We start from the raw sequence: 17,508 nt of genomic DNA, 5'->3' as shown, positions 1-17,508 counted from the left end.
GGCAGCTGTTTCAATCAAGCACTTGAAAGTGTGGCACTACTAAAAGAATGAAAAATATTCAAGGGAAATTAAAAGTGCATTACCCCTAATGAAATAGAATGAGTCTTTCATTTATTTGGTGAAGTGCAGGTTAATAAATAAGAGAAAAGAGTTACTTACTATATGCTAGTCTAAATAATTACTTACTTGTCTTAAGAATAGGAAATAACAAAAATTTTCATTAATAAACTTTGGTTTAGTTCCAATTTCTTTTTCATCCAGAGCTGTAAAGGACTGCAGGATAATTGTATTTGCAATGGTAGAGCAAAATCTAGGTTGGAGTTTTGTTCGCAAAAACTGAGTACTAAGCCAAGTGACGGGCTGTGTAGCCACCTTGCCTTGATCATGTTGTGTAGCAGAGGGTGCTCATGGTACACTGGCAAGTGCTAATGACAAAGACACAATTCAACACCTTTTGCTGTTAAATCTATGCTGGAAAGGAACCAAAAAGCAGTGGATAAGTTAGAAGTCTTGAAGTATCTGATGCTAGCTGAAACAGCACAAAGTAGCAGAAGAAATTCTGTCACACCTACAGAAACTCAGAGCTATGGCTGATTAAATTGCAAGCACTGCATCATCAAAAAAATTTCCCAGTGTGGGTTCAGAGGGAGGATGCTTGCTAGCTGCTTGTACAAGCTGCATGATGTGCAATTATGTGGGAAAGATGTAGTGCAAAGGATGGTAAAATTAATTCAGATGCATAATGTTTACACATTTTCTCTCTTCTGGATCTCTGGTCCATACATTTACAGACTTTGCCTTAAGCACTTTTCCTTATGTTAATAGAATTTCTCTTTAGACTATTGAAAACCAGTAGTCACTAAAAGCTGGGTAATCCCTTGTATTTCACATTCATTGTACCTTTTAAGAGTTTTTGTTTAATGGATTCTATGGACCTCATGTGATCCTATGAGTTGTGGTTCATAAACTGTCTACTGGGAATATTTGCCCAGAAGCTGCCAGAAAGGAGAAGTAGCTTTTAGAAAGCTTTTTCTTCCTTAGAAACCTTTAGAAACCTAGAAACCAGGAGACTTTAAAAACAGAAGAGGCATTATTCTGCACTCATTTCAGAATCTTCAGCACCTTTGATTCCAGAGTGCCTACCTGTTGGCGTGAAAGGGAACCAAGAGAATACAGGCTTTGCAGATCCTCCTCAGCAGATACTTGTTCTTGGAAATGGCACATCTGATGTTATAATATATCCAGGTAAGAGCAATAACCTTTTATCCACATAAAGAGGCAGAAAGTACTGGAAAATCAATGCTGTCAATAAAGTACTAAATTCCCTCATTTCAGTTACTGATAGCTATGATAGGCTGAAAACTGTCATTTGTTTCTTGTCAGTGCTGACTTCTTCCATGGAAACGGTGATATCCCCAAGTTTTCCAGTTAGTTTATGTGGTAAGTAGAAAAAGAATTTTTATATATACAGTACTTTGGATTGGGAGAGGGAGCATATTGCTCCTACCCAAAGACAATGCTCCCCTCCAGGCTTTACTGATATTGACCTTATTAAGGAAAATAAAAATTAATGGCATTTCCCTCTTTGTATTGATCACTGGCTGCTTAGTCTACTCCAAAATACAGAGTAGATAAGGGGTTGTAGAGCTACAGGTTCCGCTATGTATTAGCAGCTAATCCGCCATGTTTGCTATGAAGTCCAGTTTCTGGAAGAAGTCTTCTTGTCTAGTTAAAACAACACAAAAGCCCAGTGTGCTTGAGCACCATCAGAAGTGGAAGTTGCGCTGGTACTGGCGCAGCCTGAGCATCTTAAATGCTTGGTACTGGAAGCCAGACTGCAGTCAGCTCACATGGAAGCCCCCAAACCAAAATGATGACAAGTTATTTAACTAAACAATACAGAAGCCTAATATACAGAAAGGCTTATAAAGAAATCAGAGCCTTGGTCAGGGTATAACAGACCCACCTGTGGTTCCTCAGACACTTTTCTTCCAGCCCTCAGAGAGCTGTTAGAACATGAAGTTTGATTTCAGTGGTTATTTAGTTTCTGATCTCTGTGAACCCTGGTGATTACAGCTGCTTGCAGCTTAGTATAAGTGTTTTGTTGCCCTCTGGTGGCTAACTACCCAAAATAGCAAAATTTTCAAGTGGGGATTAATAGGCAAATACCCCTAGGTTTGGGGAAGTATTTGTAAATTATATATACTGTTTATGTGAATACACAATACTAATAATTCCAACTGATTTACAGCAGCACAACTTATGTGAGTATGTCACAAACCTCAGAATTCCAAATGTAGCAGAAAAATCAGCACATAAGCTACCAAGCCAGTCTCTTTTCCTTTTTTAAAAATCATTAACACCTGATTGATTTGACCAATGCTGCTTCCCATCTAAATGTCTCATTACAGCTTTTCTTAGTTTTCCATTCTGTTGCTTTTATTTAATAAAATAAATAGTAAACCGAAACTAGACACTTGCCTGAAAACAGGCATGTCCCCTCTTTATTCAATATTTTAAGTTGTTTTTTCTTCTACAAGGAGGAGAACTATCTCTGTAGCAAGTGTATTCTTTCACTGGACGAAGACTTGCTTATTAGAAGTCTATGGGTGCTTCCATGCTAGAAGCAACTCAACTCTAACCATTCCATCTGTTGCTGGCATGCAGGCTAGGAATTGATTTCCAGATCTCTGAAACTTTAAGATTTGTAATTTTTTAACCACATTCTACATCAAGATGAACCAAATATTATGGTAATAAATACATTTGTACAAATCTAGGGAGATTAACCTGTTTTGTTTTGGTTTTTTTTTCCACTTCTCTGCTGAATGTGGTTACTACGAGGTTGGGTTTGTTACAGTCAATTTACATTCTGTCCTGTGTCTGCAAAGCTTTTCGTACCAAAAGTTTTGTCAAAACTGATACTCTGTCATTACCAGTCTGTAGAAAATACGCTTTCTCTGAAATATTCCCCATTGCTTTGTATGGCAGACACTGCTCATCTGACCAAGGGCAAAAGTCTGCAGTAGTTTGAAAACAAACAGGCAAAAAGAAAGAAAATTGGACAGTGACAGTACTTTGTCAGGAAGAGTAATGGGTAAATTCTGTTACCAATAGTCCCTTCTCTGTGACTTTCATCCTTAATGTTTGGTTGCAAGGTGTAGAGTAACAAAAGGAAGCTATTGCTTTTGGTGAAATAAAGATGTCCTATGTGTGAACATGAATTTATGCAAAACAGTGATATTTGAAAAGAACAGTGGATGTCACCTTGCTATGATAGGTCTTCTGCTTCATACAACTGTCAGAACAGCTGTCATCTGTTTTGGTGTCATACTGCCTGCAACAGTTCATGTCAGCTGTATTATATTATACTTTTGTGAGGATTTTTTTCCTTTCCCTTGTAAAATAAAATATCTCTTTCTCTGGATGATACATAATATATGTTGCAATGAACTTGAAAAATAGCATTAGTCTTATTGTTAAAATTAGTAAAGCTGAACTGATGACTATCTGGGTGTCTTCCTCAAATATATTGTTTTGTTTCTTCAGGTTTAGAAATGTTCAAAGAAGTCCAAGCTCCCATAATTCCTTCTGAAGAACCATTCAAAAGACCAAGTGAGTTTAGATCTCTTGAACTTAAAAACTTGCAGTGTTTTTTGGCTAATTTTTCTGTTTCTTTCCATACAGAAAAGCTACTTGTTGTAGGAGTTGTCATTCAACAATTTGTGAAGCTGTTCTGAGCGTCTGAGCACGATTCCTGTTTTTAAGATGTTAGACTACCTTTAGTTATCTAGCTGTAGTACCTACTTAGAAAGTCAGTGTACTTAGTCGGTGTTATCATATGTGTAGATACCTCCAAAATTACTCAGTTCATAGGTCTAAAAGTGTCTATTGTGCCTGCACTCCTAATTTAAGCACCTGTAGTTGCATGGGATAAATCCAGACCTACATGCTTTATGGGAACTGATGTATTTTGACCATATTACAATTATGTACTTAAACCACCATGAAGCAATGTTGTAATTTGTGGACTGGTTTCTTCAGTTTGTGTGTGCTTTTTATTTCTCTAGAGCCAGTGGAAGCTTTCTGTACATCACTTAAGGATTATTTCCGAGACGTGTGCAAATCTGTGGCCATGGAGCGTGAAGTAACTCTTGATCACCTGTTTATTGATGGGACACTTGTTCAAAGCCAAACTGAAACCAAGACTGGGAAGAATAGTGTAAAAGCAATGGAAAAGGAGCTGGTAACTTGCAGTCTGCAAGGGAAGGAAAAGGCAGTCCTTAAAAGAAGCCAAATATTTCAAATCCTGGGACGTAAAGACTTAGACACTAAAGTGATTGTGGTGCTGGGAAAAGCAGGAATGGGCAAAAGCATTCTTGTTCAGAAGATCTGCCAGGACTGGTCCAATGGAGAGTTTCCTCAATTTGAATTTGTATTTTGGTTTGACTGCAAACAAATAAGCTTGCCTGAGAAGCGATACAGCCTGAAGGATCTGCTTCTTGAATTTTTTATAAAACCTCAAGAGGGAAGCAAAGAGATCTTTGAGTATATATTGCAAAATCCTGCTAAAGTCCTTCTGGTTTTTGATGGTTTTGAAGGGTTGCATGATCATGAGAATTCTCCTCGTTGCTCAGCCAGCCAGCCTGAAAAAGACTTGTGCAGTATAAAGGAGCTGCTTTCAGGACTCATCCAAAAAAAGATACTCAATGGTTGTACTTTATTACTTACAGCAAGACCAAAGGACAAGGTGTACCAGTATGTGTCCAAAGTGGATAAGACTATTGAAATAGTAGGATTTTCCCCTCAGCAGAGAGAATTGTACATAACCAAATACTTCGAAGGATTACCCTGCTGTGATAATGCACTGAAGTTAATCAAAGAGTGTGAGTACTTGTTCAGTCATTGTTACAGCCCTGTTATGTGTAGATTTGTTTGTTTTCTCTGTGAGACAGTACTTGAAATGGGAGACGAAAGCCTTCCTTCAACTCTTACTACAGTCTTCCTGAAATTTGTTCAGCAAAAGATAATACCTATGCAAACAGATGTTACAGCCATGCAAAATCAAGAGAGTCTTGCTACGCTAGCCCGTATAGCCTGGTATCTTGGAGAAAAGCACCAAAGTGCCATGAAAAGTGATCTTCTTCCTTCTAAGGAAGTTAAAGAGTTTGCTCTGAAATATGGATTTTTCCTGCCATTTGCATTTCCCGGACATTCAGATAGTGGAGAAGAGGAATTTGGGAGCACATTCTCTGATTTTGTCATTCAGAATTTTTTGGGTGCGCTTCACCTTATGTTAGCAGAAGAGATCAAGGATAAGAGTCTAACAAAGTACCTGTCTTTTCCATCCAAGAAGAAAAAACCTTATAACTGGTTAGATTTAGTACCTCGATTTTTGGCTGGATTGTTGTTCCTCCAGGATGATCCCTACTTCTGTTCCCTTTCAAATAAGGATGTAAAACAATCAACCAAGAAGCAGAAAACACTTTTGAAATATATTAGAAGGCTGCAGATAAATGAGCTCTGTCCGGAGAGGTTACTTGAGCTTTTACATTGTATTTATGAAACACAAAGCAATTATCTTTTGCAGCATGTGGCCTTAAGGCTTAAGCCAGACCTGTCTTTTCTGGGCGTAGTTCTTACACCACCTGACGTCCATGTACTGCACTCTATTTTAAAAAAGTCAAGAAAAGAGTTTTCCTTGGATTTGCGAAACAGCAGCATTGACATGCAAGGGCTAAAAGACTTGGCTGGCCTAAAGAATGTGGCATCATTCAGGTTGGTCATTTTTTGTAGATAGTAATGTCATTCATAGGACTGCATGCAGATGACACTTTCATGCAACAACAGCAGTCATATCTGTTGATGTGTTGATTTCACATGTTTTGTCGTTTCACAGGGCCTCCCTCAGTGATACTGTCAAGCTCTGGAAATCTTTAGAACAGACAAAAGACTATGAACTGCTGAGAGCATCAATAGAGAAATTTGTTCTTGATCCCTTTAAGGCAAAGACAATGAAGGACATCACTGACCTTTCAGACCTTGTAGAGATGCAGGAGAAGATGATCAATTGGTAGGCTCGTTTATGATCAAAAGTCCTCTTAATATACTAGTGATTTAGGAAAATGGGTGTTCACTGACAGTGCTGGAGAATGGACTCCTCTGCTTGTCCAAAGGAGAAGTAACTAGGCAGTGCAAGCTCTTGTATTGTCTCAGAGTGTTCTCCTAACCTGATGTGTGGTGGTTGTCATGGCAGGGAGGAGCAATGACAGCACCGTGGAGAGTATTTATCAAAACTGCCAATACAAAAGCCAGCTGTCATTTTTTTTCTTCAGATTTCTTTTTAATCTCTGAGTGTGCCATCTTCCAATTGCTTTCAGTTACATAACTTGGGCCCCGTAGCACCTGGGCCATAAATGAAGGCTTGTTTTGTACCGGTCACAAAGGACCTGAGTCAGTCCTTTAGCTCAGGAGGTAAAAACTTGTGTTATGTGATCTATAAACCCTGTGTTTCATCCCTGCTCATGATGTGGCTAGGGGATTGGTTGCAATTAAAAGCATGCATAAATAAAGTATTTTGGTTGGGTTTTTTTAAATAAAAATAGTCACTTCCATTTTAACATGGGCAGAGTATTTTGATTAAAATATACACAAAATAAGTTTCATGTTTGACAGAAAATACTTGATTTAGAAGAATGTACTTTTCAGTTTCATTGGAAAAAGAACAAACAACTGCACTATGAAAGGCAATTATCAGGTTGAAATGAATTGAGTGAAGAAAGGTTGGAGCAGAAGTTATTCTGAAGTTTCCTGCTTCCTCAGTTAATGCAGCAGTGGTTTATTTCCTGTAAAAGTTTACTAAGAAATTATTTTTAAAGCACTGTTTTGGTTGCTAAAATATTTATCGTACTCTGTTTCTACTGTGATTTATTTAGTGTGCAAGATACATCTGGTTGCAGCAGCTTTGAAATTCCTGCCATCAAAAACCTCAGAAAGCTAGAATTCGCGTAAGTGATATTCCTTTCTGTTGGTTGATGCATGATTACATTTAAGACTAAGAAGAGTCATGGATATGGTTAGGTTATGGTAAAGCATTAAGTAAACCCCATTTATTGCTACTTTGCTTTTCTCAACTAGATTTATTAAGTTATGGCCAAAACTCAAAAAACATCATTTCTGGCTCCTGCAGTGATACAGATCAACATGGTTCTATCAATTTTGTTTGATTATATTGCAGGTTAGCTCCTTACCACCAGATGTAGATCTTGTGCCACAGGGTATAAAATATCTTGATGGTGATCCAGCTACCTGGGAAATACTTTTTCCCCAGAAATGCTCAACTTTTCTATCTGAGTCTTCTGATGTAATTTTCTCCCCTATCAGAGCTTAGGCCATGAGAGAATAAGGTCAGAGAATGCCTCACAAATAAAATATTTAGCACCATTTCCCTGGAAGAAGGAAGATTGACTTGGAAACACTGACTTTAAAAATTAGGTGTAGCAACGTTGCTTTCTTCCCACAAACTGTAAGCAGCCTCCAAGGCTATTCTATTGCTTAAAATATGCTGCCATGGCATGTGAATTAGTTTGGGCAGAAATTGCACCAGTGCGATGGAGAACTCTTATCAGGTCTTCATCTTTTTCCTGCTCTTCACATCTGACCTAGTCTAGAACTGCTATGCTTGGCCTCACTTTTGATTTTATGCTGCTTTCTCTTCTTGTTTCCTCTCCTACTTTCCCTTTATTTTAAATTCTTGGTTAAAATTCTGATCCCTTTAACTAGGCTGAAGTTGTTCTGATACCAGGGAAACTCCAAATCAGAGGTTAGCATCTGAGGGACAAATCCTTGTAGCTGGAATATTAAAGTTCAATTTATGCTTTAAGCTGCAGTGAAATGTTGATCTTAAGTTAGTCTGAATTGCCAGTAGCTGGGGGGGGGAAGTATTTTTTTCATCTCAGTTATCAAGATTATAATACTTAAAATGAGAAACCTGAAAAAAACAGAAAAAGAACAGAAATACAGGAATCTAAAACGAGTGAAATGAGTCTTGTAAAGAGTAACAACGAAGTGGCAAATGCTTGTACCGCTGCTTCTGTGCAAGCAGCTCTGCTCTGTCTGACTTTAGCCTTGTGGGGTCCTCATGTGGAGGCTTCAAAGCAGACATCCTTGCTGCAGATTGTAGGGAATGGCTGCTTCTGAGGAGCGTAAACTAGCTTGCATTTGGGGCTGCAGGGCAAGAACTTAAAAATTCGTAACTTTTGCTGTTTCTGAGCATGTTAAAAAACTGCTGCATGTCTGTATTTATTTTCTTCCAGGCTGGGTCCAGTATGTGGCCTTCAGGGATTCCTAAAACTCGTGGAAATTCTTGCAGCATTTCCATCACTTCAGCATTTAGAGTGAGTAATGCTGAAGATTAACTTTGCTAACGTTGCTCCTCAGCAGCCCTTGATGATGGAGGAGCTCGTGTACTCAAGAAACATTTTATTTGCCAACAAGACTACTTGCTTTGATGAACAAACTGAACGACAAAAACATTCAGAGAATATAACAGCAGACTAAAAGCTAGCGCTCTTCATCCTCCTTTAAGACACTTGGTAGTGGTTTGTTTGATACCAGCCGAACTTACCCATGTGTTCCTCAGTGGTTAAAAGCTTGTGGGAAAGGTTTAGTACAGAGCCCCACTGAGTGCTGCCCCTTCCTGCCACAGCACCGATCAACACTGCCTGCACATTACTTGTTTCTTCATTCAAGCTCCATAACATGCCCGAGCCCCAGGCTCCCTCATGGTGAGGTTTCTGAGGGACTCACAGTCGTGTCTGCCCCAGGAGAGAACAGTCTCCCTCCTGAAGCAGAAGCAGTGTTAAATTTGGGGGTTACCTTCAGTATTTGTGCCGGTGTCAACAAACATCCTGAACTTCTGGTAGGACTTGTAAGAGATTGAGCTTTGTGGATTTGATTCATATAAAAGATATAAAAAAAGCCGTACTCATCTAGTATCTGGTTTTGTTCTGCCCACATATTTTCACACAGTCTTTGTCCCTTCCTTTAGCAGGAGCAGTATTAGAAATAGAGTTTTAAGAACTGCAGTTACTATTTATTCTCTTGTATCCATGACAAACCAGCTGTCTCTGAATTTTAAGCTTCTTTACACTAGAAACAATTGTAGCAACAATAGTCAATATTCTGCCATCATCTGTGTGGGAAGATTACTGGGTTTTGAGAGGGCCTTTGGCCTTACTGGCTCAGCCCATTGGCCATTTGTCCGTATTGTATCTGGCCTTTTCATGATATTTTGGGAAAACAATAAAGCTCTAAAATTGGAATGAGTTTGATATATCCCAGTGTTGTCTGTCAGATTAGAAGGGGATCCAGTATCTAAAATTGGGACTATCTGGATACCTGAATGAGGAAAAACTTAATTTCTAATACTCCCTATCTGGAGAAGGAGCCGTTCAGGCAGGGATTTGCAGCATCTGCTCAATTTTGCCCATTCTGTATTTCTGTGTGCACAGGAAATCTCATTTCAGCATAGCTGCAACACAGCTATTTCATAACCATTTTAATAATCTTGCATATCAAAGTAAATGGGTCAAGCCATTCAACTAGGAAAAAAAAAATTCTTAGGCTGTAAATTTGGGAAGCAGAAAGCTGCTTATTAGAGAAGCTATAATTTGTGTGATGCTGATTGAGGCTACTGCAGGGAAGGAGCTTCTCAAGATACATAGACGGGTCTCTGAGGTGAATAAACCACAAAAATTTAGATTAAAAGGGAAGCTAATTCTCTCTTTGTTGTCACCCAGCCTTGATGCTCTGAGTGAAAATGGCATAGGAGATGAAGGAGCAGAGAGTCTATCTGAAGTCTTTCCAACCCTGAAATCACTGGAAACATTAAAGTAAGTGCAAGATAAACAGTTCTGGGAAATTTTGAAAAGTAATAGATTAAACCTAGAGCCTTAAGGGACTGTGTGTTAATTATGGGCACAACTAACCCATGGGCATGGAAGGCCAGTGAGTCTATGGACATACTTAATCTGTACGTTCATTAGAGAAATAAGTTAATCCTCTGGCAATTCCTCATTTCCCTTCAAGGGTTGTAATTTGTCTTTTTCCCTGCATTTGGTCTAAACAGACTGTCCAAGTTATACAAAAAAGACATCAAAAATTAATTTTCCCCACATTGTAGTAAATTGGAATAAATGTGCTCAACTGACAAAGCGATCTCACTTGCTATAGCTTATCACAGAATAAGATAACAGATGTGGGTGCGGAGAAGCTAGCTACAGCTCTTCCTTTCTTGTCTTCGTTAAAGACACTAAGGTAAGTAGTTATATCCTGTTCAGTTGTTTTATACAACATACCTTGCTATCTTTGTGAGAAATTACCAAACATGGAACAAATATGTCCGCTGTGCAGCAGCCAAGCTTTTGACTTCATTCTTGCATAAAGCCTTTAGAGAGAAGAGGAGAGAAATGTATGACCCAGTGTAGACATACAGAAGGATATCTCAGGAATATAATGAGGACTGTACTGATTTTTAAATCCAATCCATAATACCCACTGATGAATAATACCCTGTACAAGTGTAGACCCAGGGCCATGATCTACTGCAAGCTTATGCGGAGCTTGCTAAGCGCAGTGCTAAGCCCTAAGCCAGCAACAAGGTGGTGTGTGTTTGCTGGTACGGGACCAATGGTCCATCCCACTTCATTAAAAGTCTGGCATAGGCCTGAATGAAGTGTCTCAGTAGGGAATGCAAGAAACCGCGGTGTGCAATTCTGGAATAATTTGCTCATGTGGAAATCTTTTGAATGCTGTGCCCCAAATCTTTGAGCTTCATTTTCTTGTGGGCTTTTAATTTGATCTAATGTAGACAGAAATGCTCTCATTATTCATTAAGAATCTAGACCTATTTTTGCTGTAGTTGTGCTAGATGAAGAAGGGTTGTGGCCATTTGCCTTACTTGATACAGAAAATATGAAACTGTGTTTTAAAAATTAAGAAATATATTAGGATGCAAATAGATAAGGATAAATTGGAAGGCAAGGTGTACCAACCATATCGGAAATTCCTTGATCTAATGTATAATCTGTTTACATTATCCATTATTCAACTGTGACTATACCGGTTTGGTTTTCTGCAGCTTATACAATAATAGCATTTGTGATTTTGGAGCAGAAAATCTTGCGAAAGTTCTTCCTGCGATGGCATCTTTAAGAGTGCTAGAGTGAGTATGAAATCTTTTGACATGGCCCACGAAAGCTTACTTGCTTGGATACTGAAAATTCAAATCTTCTGTGCTCAGGGTAGAGGAGACAGAAATTGAGAAAGAAAATTTCAGGGAAATTTCACAGGGAAAATGTGCTATTGCAGAGTCCAGATAGTCAGTGGTTAGAAAGGATTAAGGAGCAGTTCACCATAAAAACTGAAAAATTGGTTTTAAGATGCGAGAACAGGGTCATGGGGAGTTGGAGAAGGACCTCGGGTACATAGAATAAGGAATCCCTCAGATGAACTAACTTAATGAAGTTCCCATTTGACCTTTTGAGTATTTTATTACAGGTTTTTTGAATCAAGGATCTATTTGGGGTTTTTTCTTTTTCTTTCTTCCCCCATCTACAGATAAGCTCGTATAGTAGTTTTTATTTTGAATGAAATGTTTGATTACACCGCTACATGATGTGATCTGGATTAACAAAGTTTTTTTTTCCTCAGCATTCAGTATAACAAAATAACTGGTGTTGGAGCCCAGCAGCTGACTGACAGCCTACGAAAATGTCCCCATATAAAGAACTTAGTGTAAGTCTCTTGATACGCTGTTTGCTGTATATTCATTCTGTAAATTGGGTTAGAATTCATGCTAAAGCTGTGTTCTGTATTTGTCAGATTTATAAGAGGCAAAAAAAAGACATCACCAAGATACAAAAGCAGTCACAGAAATGTTAAAAATTTTGTCTCTGGTTTCAGCTGCATTAATTCCCAGTCGTCACAGGCAAGCAAGCTTGTCCTGCTTTAAGCGTAGTTTACATTGAGCCTCCCTTTGTTAATCTTCTACCTTCCCAGAGTAGCTGACCTACTCAGTGCTGCAGGACTTGTATTTGAAGGATAAACAATGAGCAGCCATCGTTAGAGGTTAGACTGAAGCTGCCAGTACACATTGAGGGGAAGGGAGTTTGACAGAAAGCTAAAGAACAGTTATGGAGATGGGACTGTAAGTGTGTCCTACAGCGAGAGTCAGCCAGGTTATGGAGGAGTGAACTGCTTTCTTCTAAATGAATATGCATTTTCATGTGTTCCATAGCTTAAATATTTTTGTAGAATGATATTCAAAAGGGAAAGGCAACTTTAAAAAAACAAAACAACACAAAACACAAGCATACCAAACACACCAAAAAACTGTGAAGCAAATCACGCTTCTCAAAATCTCTTTCCTTTCTGAATTTGCCCTTACAGGATGTGGAATCCCACCATTCCCTATGGAGTTCTCGAACACCTTCAGCAGCTGGACTCTAGGATCAGTGTGTAGATTCAGATGATCCCATAAAGGTAACATAAACCCTGGCTCCCTGAGACAACAAGAGTTGTTTCTGCGGCAGCTGTTGATTCTGGTTTCACTGGCAGCAGGCACAGTAACAGCATCGATGCATACCTGGCTAAGTAAAGAGATGCTGCCCTGGAGTGGCACAGATCAATATCGCATCAGGCCCCCTTTCCCCCCCACTCACCTTGCATCCCCCATCTCCCTGGCACCAGCCCCAGCAGATTGCAAGAGCTGCATCAACAAGAATGGACTTCTTCTAGGACTCCTAGTTCAGCCCAGTTCAGTGACTGGCAGCTGGCCTGTTTACCTTCTCTTTTCTGTTGCGGAAAACTAAATAGCTCTGTGTACTTCTCATGCGTGATAGATGAGTTCTGTACTCCTTAGAGATTGTTTTGTGTTGATTTTTAGTAAGTCCTTTCACTTTTCCTTTGCTTAATACAACCTCAACAGCTGCTTGTCTCACTATGAAGCTGTGCCTATACTGTACTCGGAGAAAATCATTGGTTCCTACCTTCCTTGTTCTCAGTCTGTTTTGGGTGGTTTAGCCCTGGCAGCCACTTTTACTTCATTGATTCTGCCCACACAGTTTCAAGAATCCTTGACATAATAGCATCGTTAGCAATTTTCTAACAGTTTGCTGATGATCACCAGGATCTGACTGCCTTGACGCTCCTGGACTGAAGTTGCTGCAGCAGGCATGGGAAGTTAGGGTTTTGTGTAGGATTCTGCTCCCCGTTTTCTGCCATGTGCTTCCTCTTAAGAAAAATTATGCAGGATGCATCAGTGAAATGATCCCAGTGAAGAATGAGAAGCCAGAGGCAAACCAGACACCAGATGCCCTCCAGCTTTCTTTCAGATGGCAAAAACACACTGCAGAGTGACGCCAGCTGCTTGAGCTGTGGCTTGAATGGTCCTGGCAATGGCTGCAGTTGCCAATGGCTCACTAAACCATGCAGCGAGCCAAGCTTTTGCGTGACTCTTGCACTCAGTGCCCTAATCACCAGATGTTGACTGGGCTATATGTGTGGCACTGATCAGGCTACAGGTTGTGGAAGACTCGGGTGCCATACCAGCTCCACAGACTAGCTTTGTACAGCAGCGGTGAAAAATTGTAGTGATGCTTAATAGCCTACAGTACAACTAACTCTTTGTCTTGTTGAATAACCATACCTACTTGGGAAGGAAGACATTAGGGATATCAACACTGCCAGGAAACCTTACAAAAGCAAAGTTTCCTCTAACCTCCTGTGTCTGTCATTCAAGGGGAGCATACAATAAGAGCCTCTGAACATGTAGGTCAGCTCCCAAATGACCTCAGTTTTCCTCTGGACACAGAGCAATGGCAGTCAGTGGTAGAGAGCTCCGCTCTGTAAAAGTCGGTGATTCTTGGACACTGCATCAGCTTTCACACCAAGCAAAAGATGTGTTTAACGCAGCTCTGCATAAACAACCCCTTGCATCTCCCTCCACTGCTGTTCTCTCACGTTTGTAGCACATGCCTTTGGCACCAGTTACCACATTAGTATAGTATCTGAGTATGTGAGGAAACTTTCTTCTTCATTAGCACTGAGGATAAGTAGCAGCAGGAAGTCTGGATCCTGTCTCCCAAACTTGAAACATCCAGCATCTACCAGTCACTGTTGTCTGTTTTCTAAGCACATCAAATACATGGTTTTGGTGATGGTAATGGTGATTAGGCTGATAGGCATATATCTAATATTCTGTTTTCAACATTTCACAGGTAACATAAAGAAGAGGGGAAGGTGTCATCTGTGTTTTCCTATCTTCTTGCTGCTTTATGAATCGGTGGCTGACTTTCATGATAGTGGCAAAATGCAAAGTCACATTTAAGCTTCTTGAGTGATGCTTGAAGTGGGTGAATGATGGAGTTCACATTTTTTAAAGGTCACTTAAAATGCTATTCAAAGACCCAGTTGTGTTTCTACTAAAGTCATGAAGAGTTAAGTGACATCAAATTTCAAAGATGAAAAGAGCATCTGGATGTTGTGATCACCATTAAACATGACCAGGAATCACCAGGATACTGATAGTATAAAATTCCATCATCGATTCATCAGAGAGTAGTCTGCAAGCTGCTGGACCTGCAACATCCGAAATAGTGACAGATCAAATCTAATTGTTTCATGGTGCCAGTGGTAACTGCAATCAAATTCGGTTTGATGATTTTGGACTTCCAAAGCTCAAAGTTACCAGTTTCACCTGTCTGTCTGAACTGATTTGAAGCATTAGAGTCAGGAGCATAAATAAGAATGATCAATCTTAGAAAACAGTCTGTTATTGTAAGATTATCCACAAGAATCTAGAAGTAGCTTTTTTCTTGTTGCTAATCACCAATGCTGTCTTAAGGGATACAAAGATATTTTCTATCACTCTCTTGTTATAGAGTCCTTCAAAACAATGGGAAAAAAAGAAGTAAAAAGAAAGAAATTAAAACTGGAAAACTATTCAGGATTTTTCTGACATTATTGCAGAAATCCAAAAGCATATAAATAGCTTTTGCTATTTGCACAAAAATCCTCACATTGACAATCTTCAAACGTTTTTACTCTGCCTCAAATGAGAGCTTTAAATTCATATACCTAGATTGGGATTTAGTTTCTCACTTGCAGGTGGCAGCATAAATGTACAAGCATCGATTTTATACTTGACAGTGAAATCACTACTGTGTGTGGTTTACATCGCCTTCTTTTACAGAGTTATGACTAACTAGGCAATGACAGACAGTAACATATTTCAAAGTGTTATCATGTGTCTGTGCTGCTGGTCTCAGTGATATGTGGGCCAAATACTGGTCCTGCTGACTGCGATGGCAAACCAATTGTCTTCTTTTTTCTTTTCTTTTAGTTTAGCTCTGTGAACATGGAGACAACTTATAATTGTACAGAGCCAATTGTCAGGACTAGCATTCTAGCTCCCTGTCCAGTTAGAGTCTGGAGACAGAAAAACAAAAAGGGACGGAAAAAGCTAGGAATATTCAATATGCCACAAATTGGGAAGGGAGGTCTCTACTTCATGGTTAGCTCAGGGCTAGCTCAACAGTCTCCTTGAAATCTCTTCAGCTAGGAAGCACTGGCAATACTGACCCAAGGATCTATGCAAACTAGAATCTCTCAGCTAACCTCTCAAATACTCTGTTATTTGGTTCTAAAAAAAGTCCCCAATTTAAACAGTTCAAAACCACAATCTTTATGTTCTTTCCAGAAAATTACACTACTCTGCTAAAGTGTCAGAGCCTGCAGAATCTTGACAGCAGGGATGGAGGGTGGACAAATTAAAGAAAGAAGGAAGGAAGGTCTGGGTTTTTGTTTCTGTTAATCAAAGGAGGGCAGGGAACCAGACATAGTACGTGAAGGAAAGAGTACAAGAGAGCAAGGTGGAAAAACTCTATGGAGAATATGATTGTAACTAGAAAGTGGTATTTTTCTTAACTATCTGCATGGTTCTTGTCTCTAGCCCATCATGGAAAAAAGCCTCATTTACACTCCCCTCTTTCAGCTGCTTGAATGGGAGGTAGCTTGAGCCAAATCTTGTTTGATGTTCCCATCAGCCTGCGGCACTCCAGCTGTGCAGATCTATGGTGAGCCCTTGTCTTGGCTTCCCTTAACTAAGCTTTGGATGACAGATGCCCCTGTAGGGATATATTCTGCAGCTACACTTCACTCTGACTGAATCTGAGAATGTGCTAAATATTACACAGGCAGCTGAATGTTACAGGACCCTGTCTGGACTGATAAAATCATGTTGGATGTACTGCTGTTCTATGAGTTAGTGGGAGATGTATGTTTATAATGTACAGACTGTAAATTGTGATACAGTGTTTTGGTTGTCTTTATATATCTTTTTTTAAAGTATTAATAAAACTGAGTATTCCTTTTTACAGTAGCTTGTAGTACCTGTTGAAAATTATTTTTATTTTTCTCTTGGGGACACTGTGAAACCACTGGTGGCTTCTAACATAATGACATGCTCAGGGCTTTGTATTGTAGGTTAACGGAAAGCACTGTGTGTGAGGGAGACAGGTTGGTCCTGCTGGCACTAACCAGTTCAGTGGTCTGGAAATAGAGAAATAATCCTTTAACAGGCAATGGGATCTTGCAATGCCAACTGACAGACTGTAAGTCCAGAATTAGAAGATATAAAAGTGCTGACTGAAGCTGCCTGCTAACAACAGCAAGTTTTTTTCATCCTTTCAGACTTTTTGCAGTTGAAAGTTCTAAAATTAATCAAGGTTCAAAGTCTGGATATTCTTGTGGCACAAAGCTCATCCAGAATGCTTTTGTCAAATGAGTGCCTTGTGTATAGAGGAGTGAATTCACTGGCTACCTAAAAAAGCTGTTCTGATCAAATCTGTGTTCTAAAAATCTTTTAGGGTGAGAAAAATGCTACTCTCTTTATGCCCATGCTCTTTTTTGTTGTCAAAGAAGCCTTGTTAAAATGCTAGGCTTGTGTTACGATGGTAGTCAGATCCTGTAATTTGAGTACTCTCCCCATCCTTTTAATGTATGAAGCTAAGCTGTTCTGAGAAAACAAAAATCTTGATCCAAGTTTCAGAATCTCCAAAGTTAATTACTTGGTGGAATTTGTATTGCTTGATCTGTGCATCGTGTGGCATAACCCACTGCAGGGAAATGATTACAAACTAGTAGATACTGCAATAAGTACCTATAATAACAAACTGAACCATTTCTTAGAATGGCATGCGTGTGACCCTGAAAAATTAGTGTAAGCCGTCTCTGTGAACTATGAATTTCTAATTATATAGGCAGCAGGAATGATGCCTTCAGTAGCAAAATTCAGCCTTTCTTGTATTAGTGCCAAATGGGCATGTGAATGGAAGCTTAGGAAGTTTTTTAAATTGGCTATTCTTTATATAGGTGCCTAAATGGGGATTTAGTTCCCTAAATGTGTCTTTATGTGTTAGAATATTGTGCCCTAAGTGACTTCATCCC

At 39.4% G+C, this 17,508-nt stretch overlaps 1 protein-coding gene across 7 annotated transcripts in view; it reads left to right on the top strand.

The window, feature by feature from the left end:
* CIITA (class II major histocompatibility complex transactivator) overlaps positions 1 to 16,441 on the top strand; it is a 44,885-nt gene extending 28,444 nt beyond the window's left edge. For all 7 annotated transcript variants that reach the window (XM_041120060.1, XM_041120062.1, XM_030002232.2 and 4 more), the window contains 13 exons: positions 1,111 to 1,245; positions 1,384 to 1,440; positions 3,550 to 3,615; positions 4,071 to 5,778; positions 5,900 to 6,073; positions 6,936 to 7,007; positions 8,316 to 8,396; positions 9,801 to 9,893; positions 10,234 to 10,317; positions 11,141 to 11,224; positions 11,713 to 11,796; positions 12,451 to 12,543; positions 14,280 to 16,441. In XM_041120060.1, the coding sequence (XP_040975994.1) occupies positions 1,111 to 1,245; positions 1,384 to 1,440; positions 3,550 to 3,615; positions 4,071 to 5,778; positions 5,900 to 6,073; positions 6,936 to 7,007; positions 8,316 to 8,396; positions 9,801 to 9,893; positions 10,234 to 10,317; positions 11,141 to 11,224; positions 11,713 to 11,796; positions 12,451 to 12,523 (2,711 nt within the window). In that variant the 3' untranslated portion in view covers positions 12,524 to 12,543; positions 14,280 to 16,441. The remainder of the gene's footprint in view (positions 1 to 1,110; positions 1,246 to 1,383; positions 1,441 to 3,549; positions 3,616 to 4,070; positions 5,779 to 5,899; positions 6,074 to 6,935; positions 7,008 to 8,315; positions 8,397 to 9,800; positions 9,894 to 10,233; positions 10,318 to 11,140; positions 11,225 to 11,712; positions 11,797 to 12,450; positions 12,544 to 14,279) is intronic.
* Positions 16,442 to 17,508: the final 1,067 nt, after the last annotated feature.

This window comes from Aquila chrysaetos, chromosome 25 (assembly GCF_900496995.4).
Source record: "Aquila chrysaetos chrysaetos chromosome 25, bAquChr1.4, whole genome shotgun sequence".
NCBI lineage: Eukaryota > Metazoa > Chordata > Aves > Accipitriformes > Accipitridae > Aquila > Aquila chrysaetos.
Note: the sequence above shows the minus strand (reverse complement) of the source record. Positions and strands in the feature narration are given on the sequence as shown.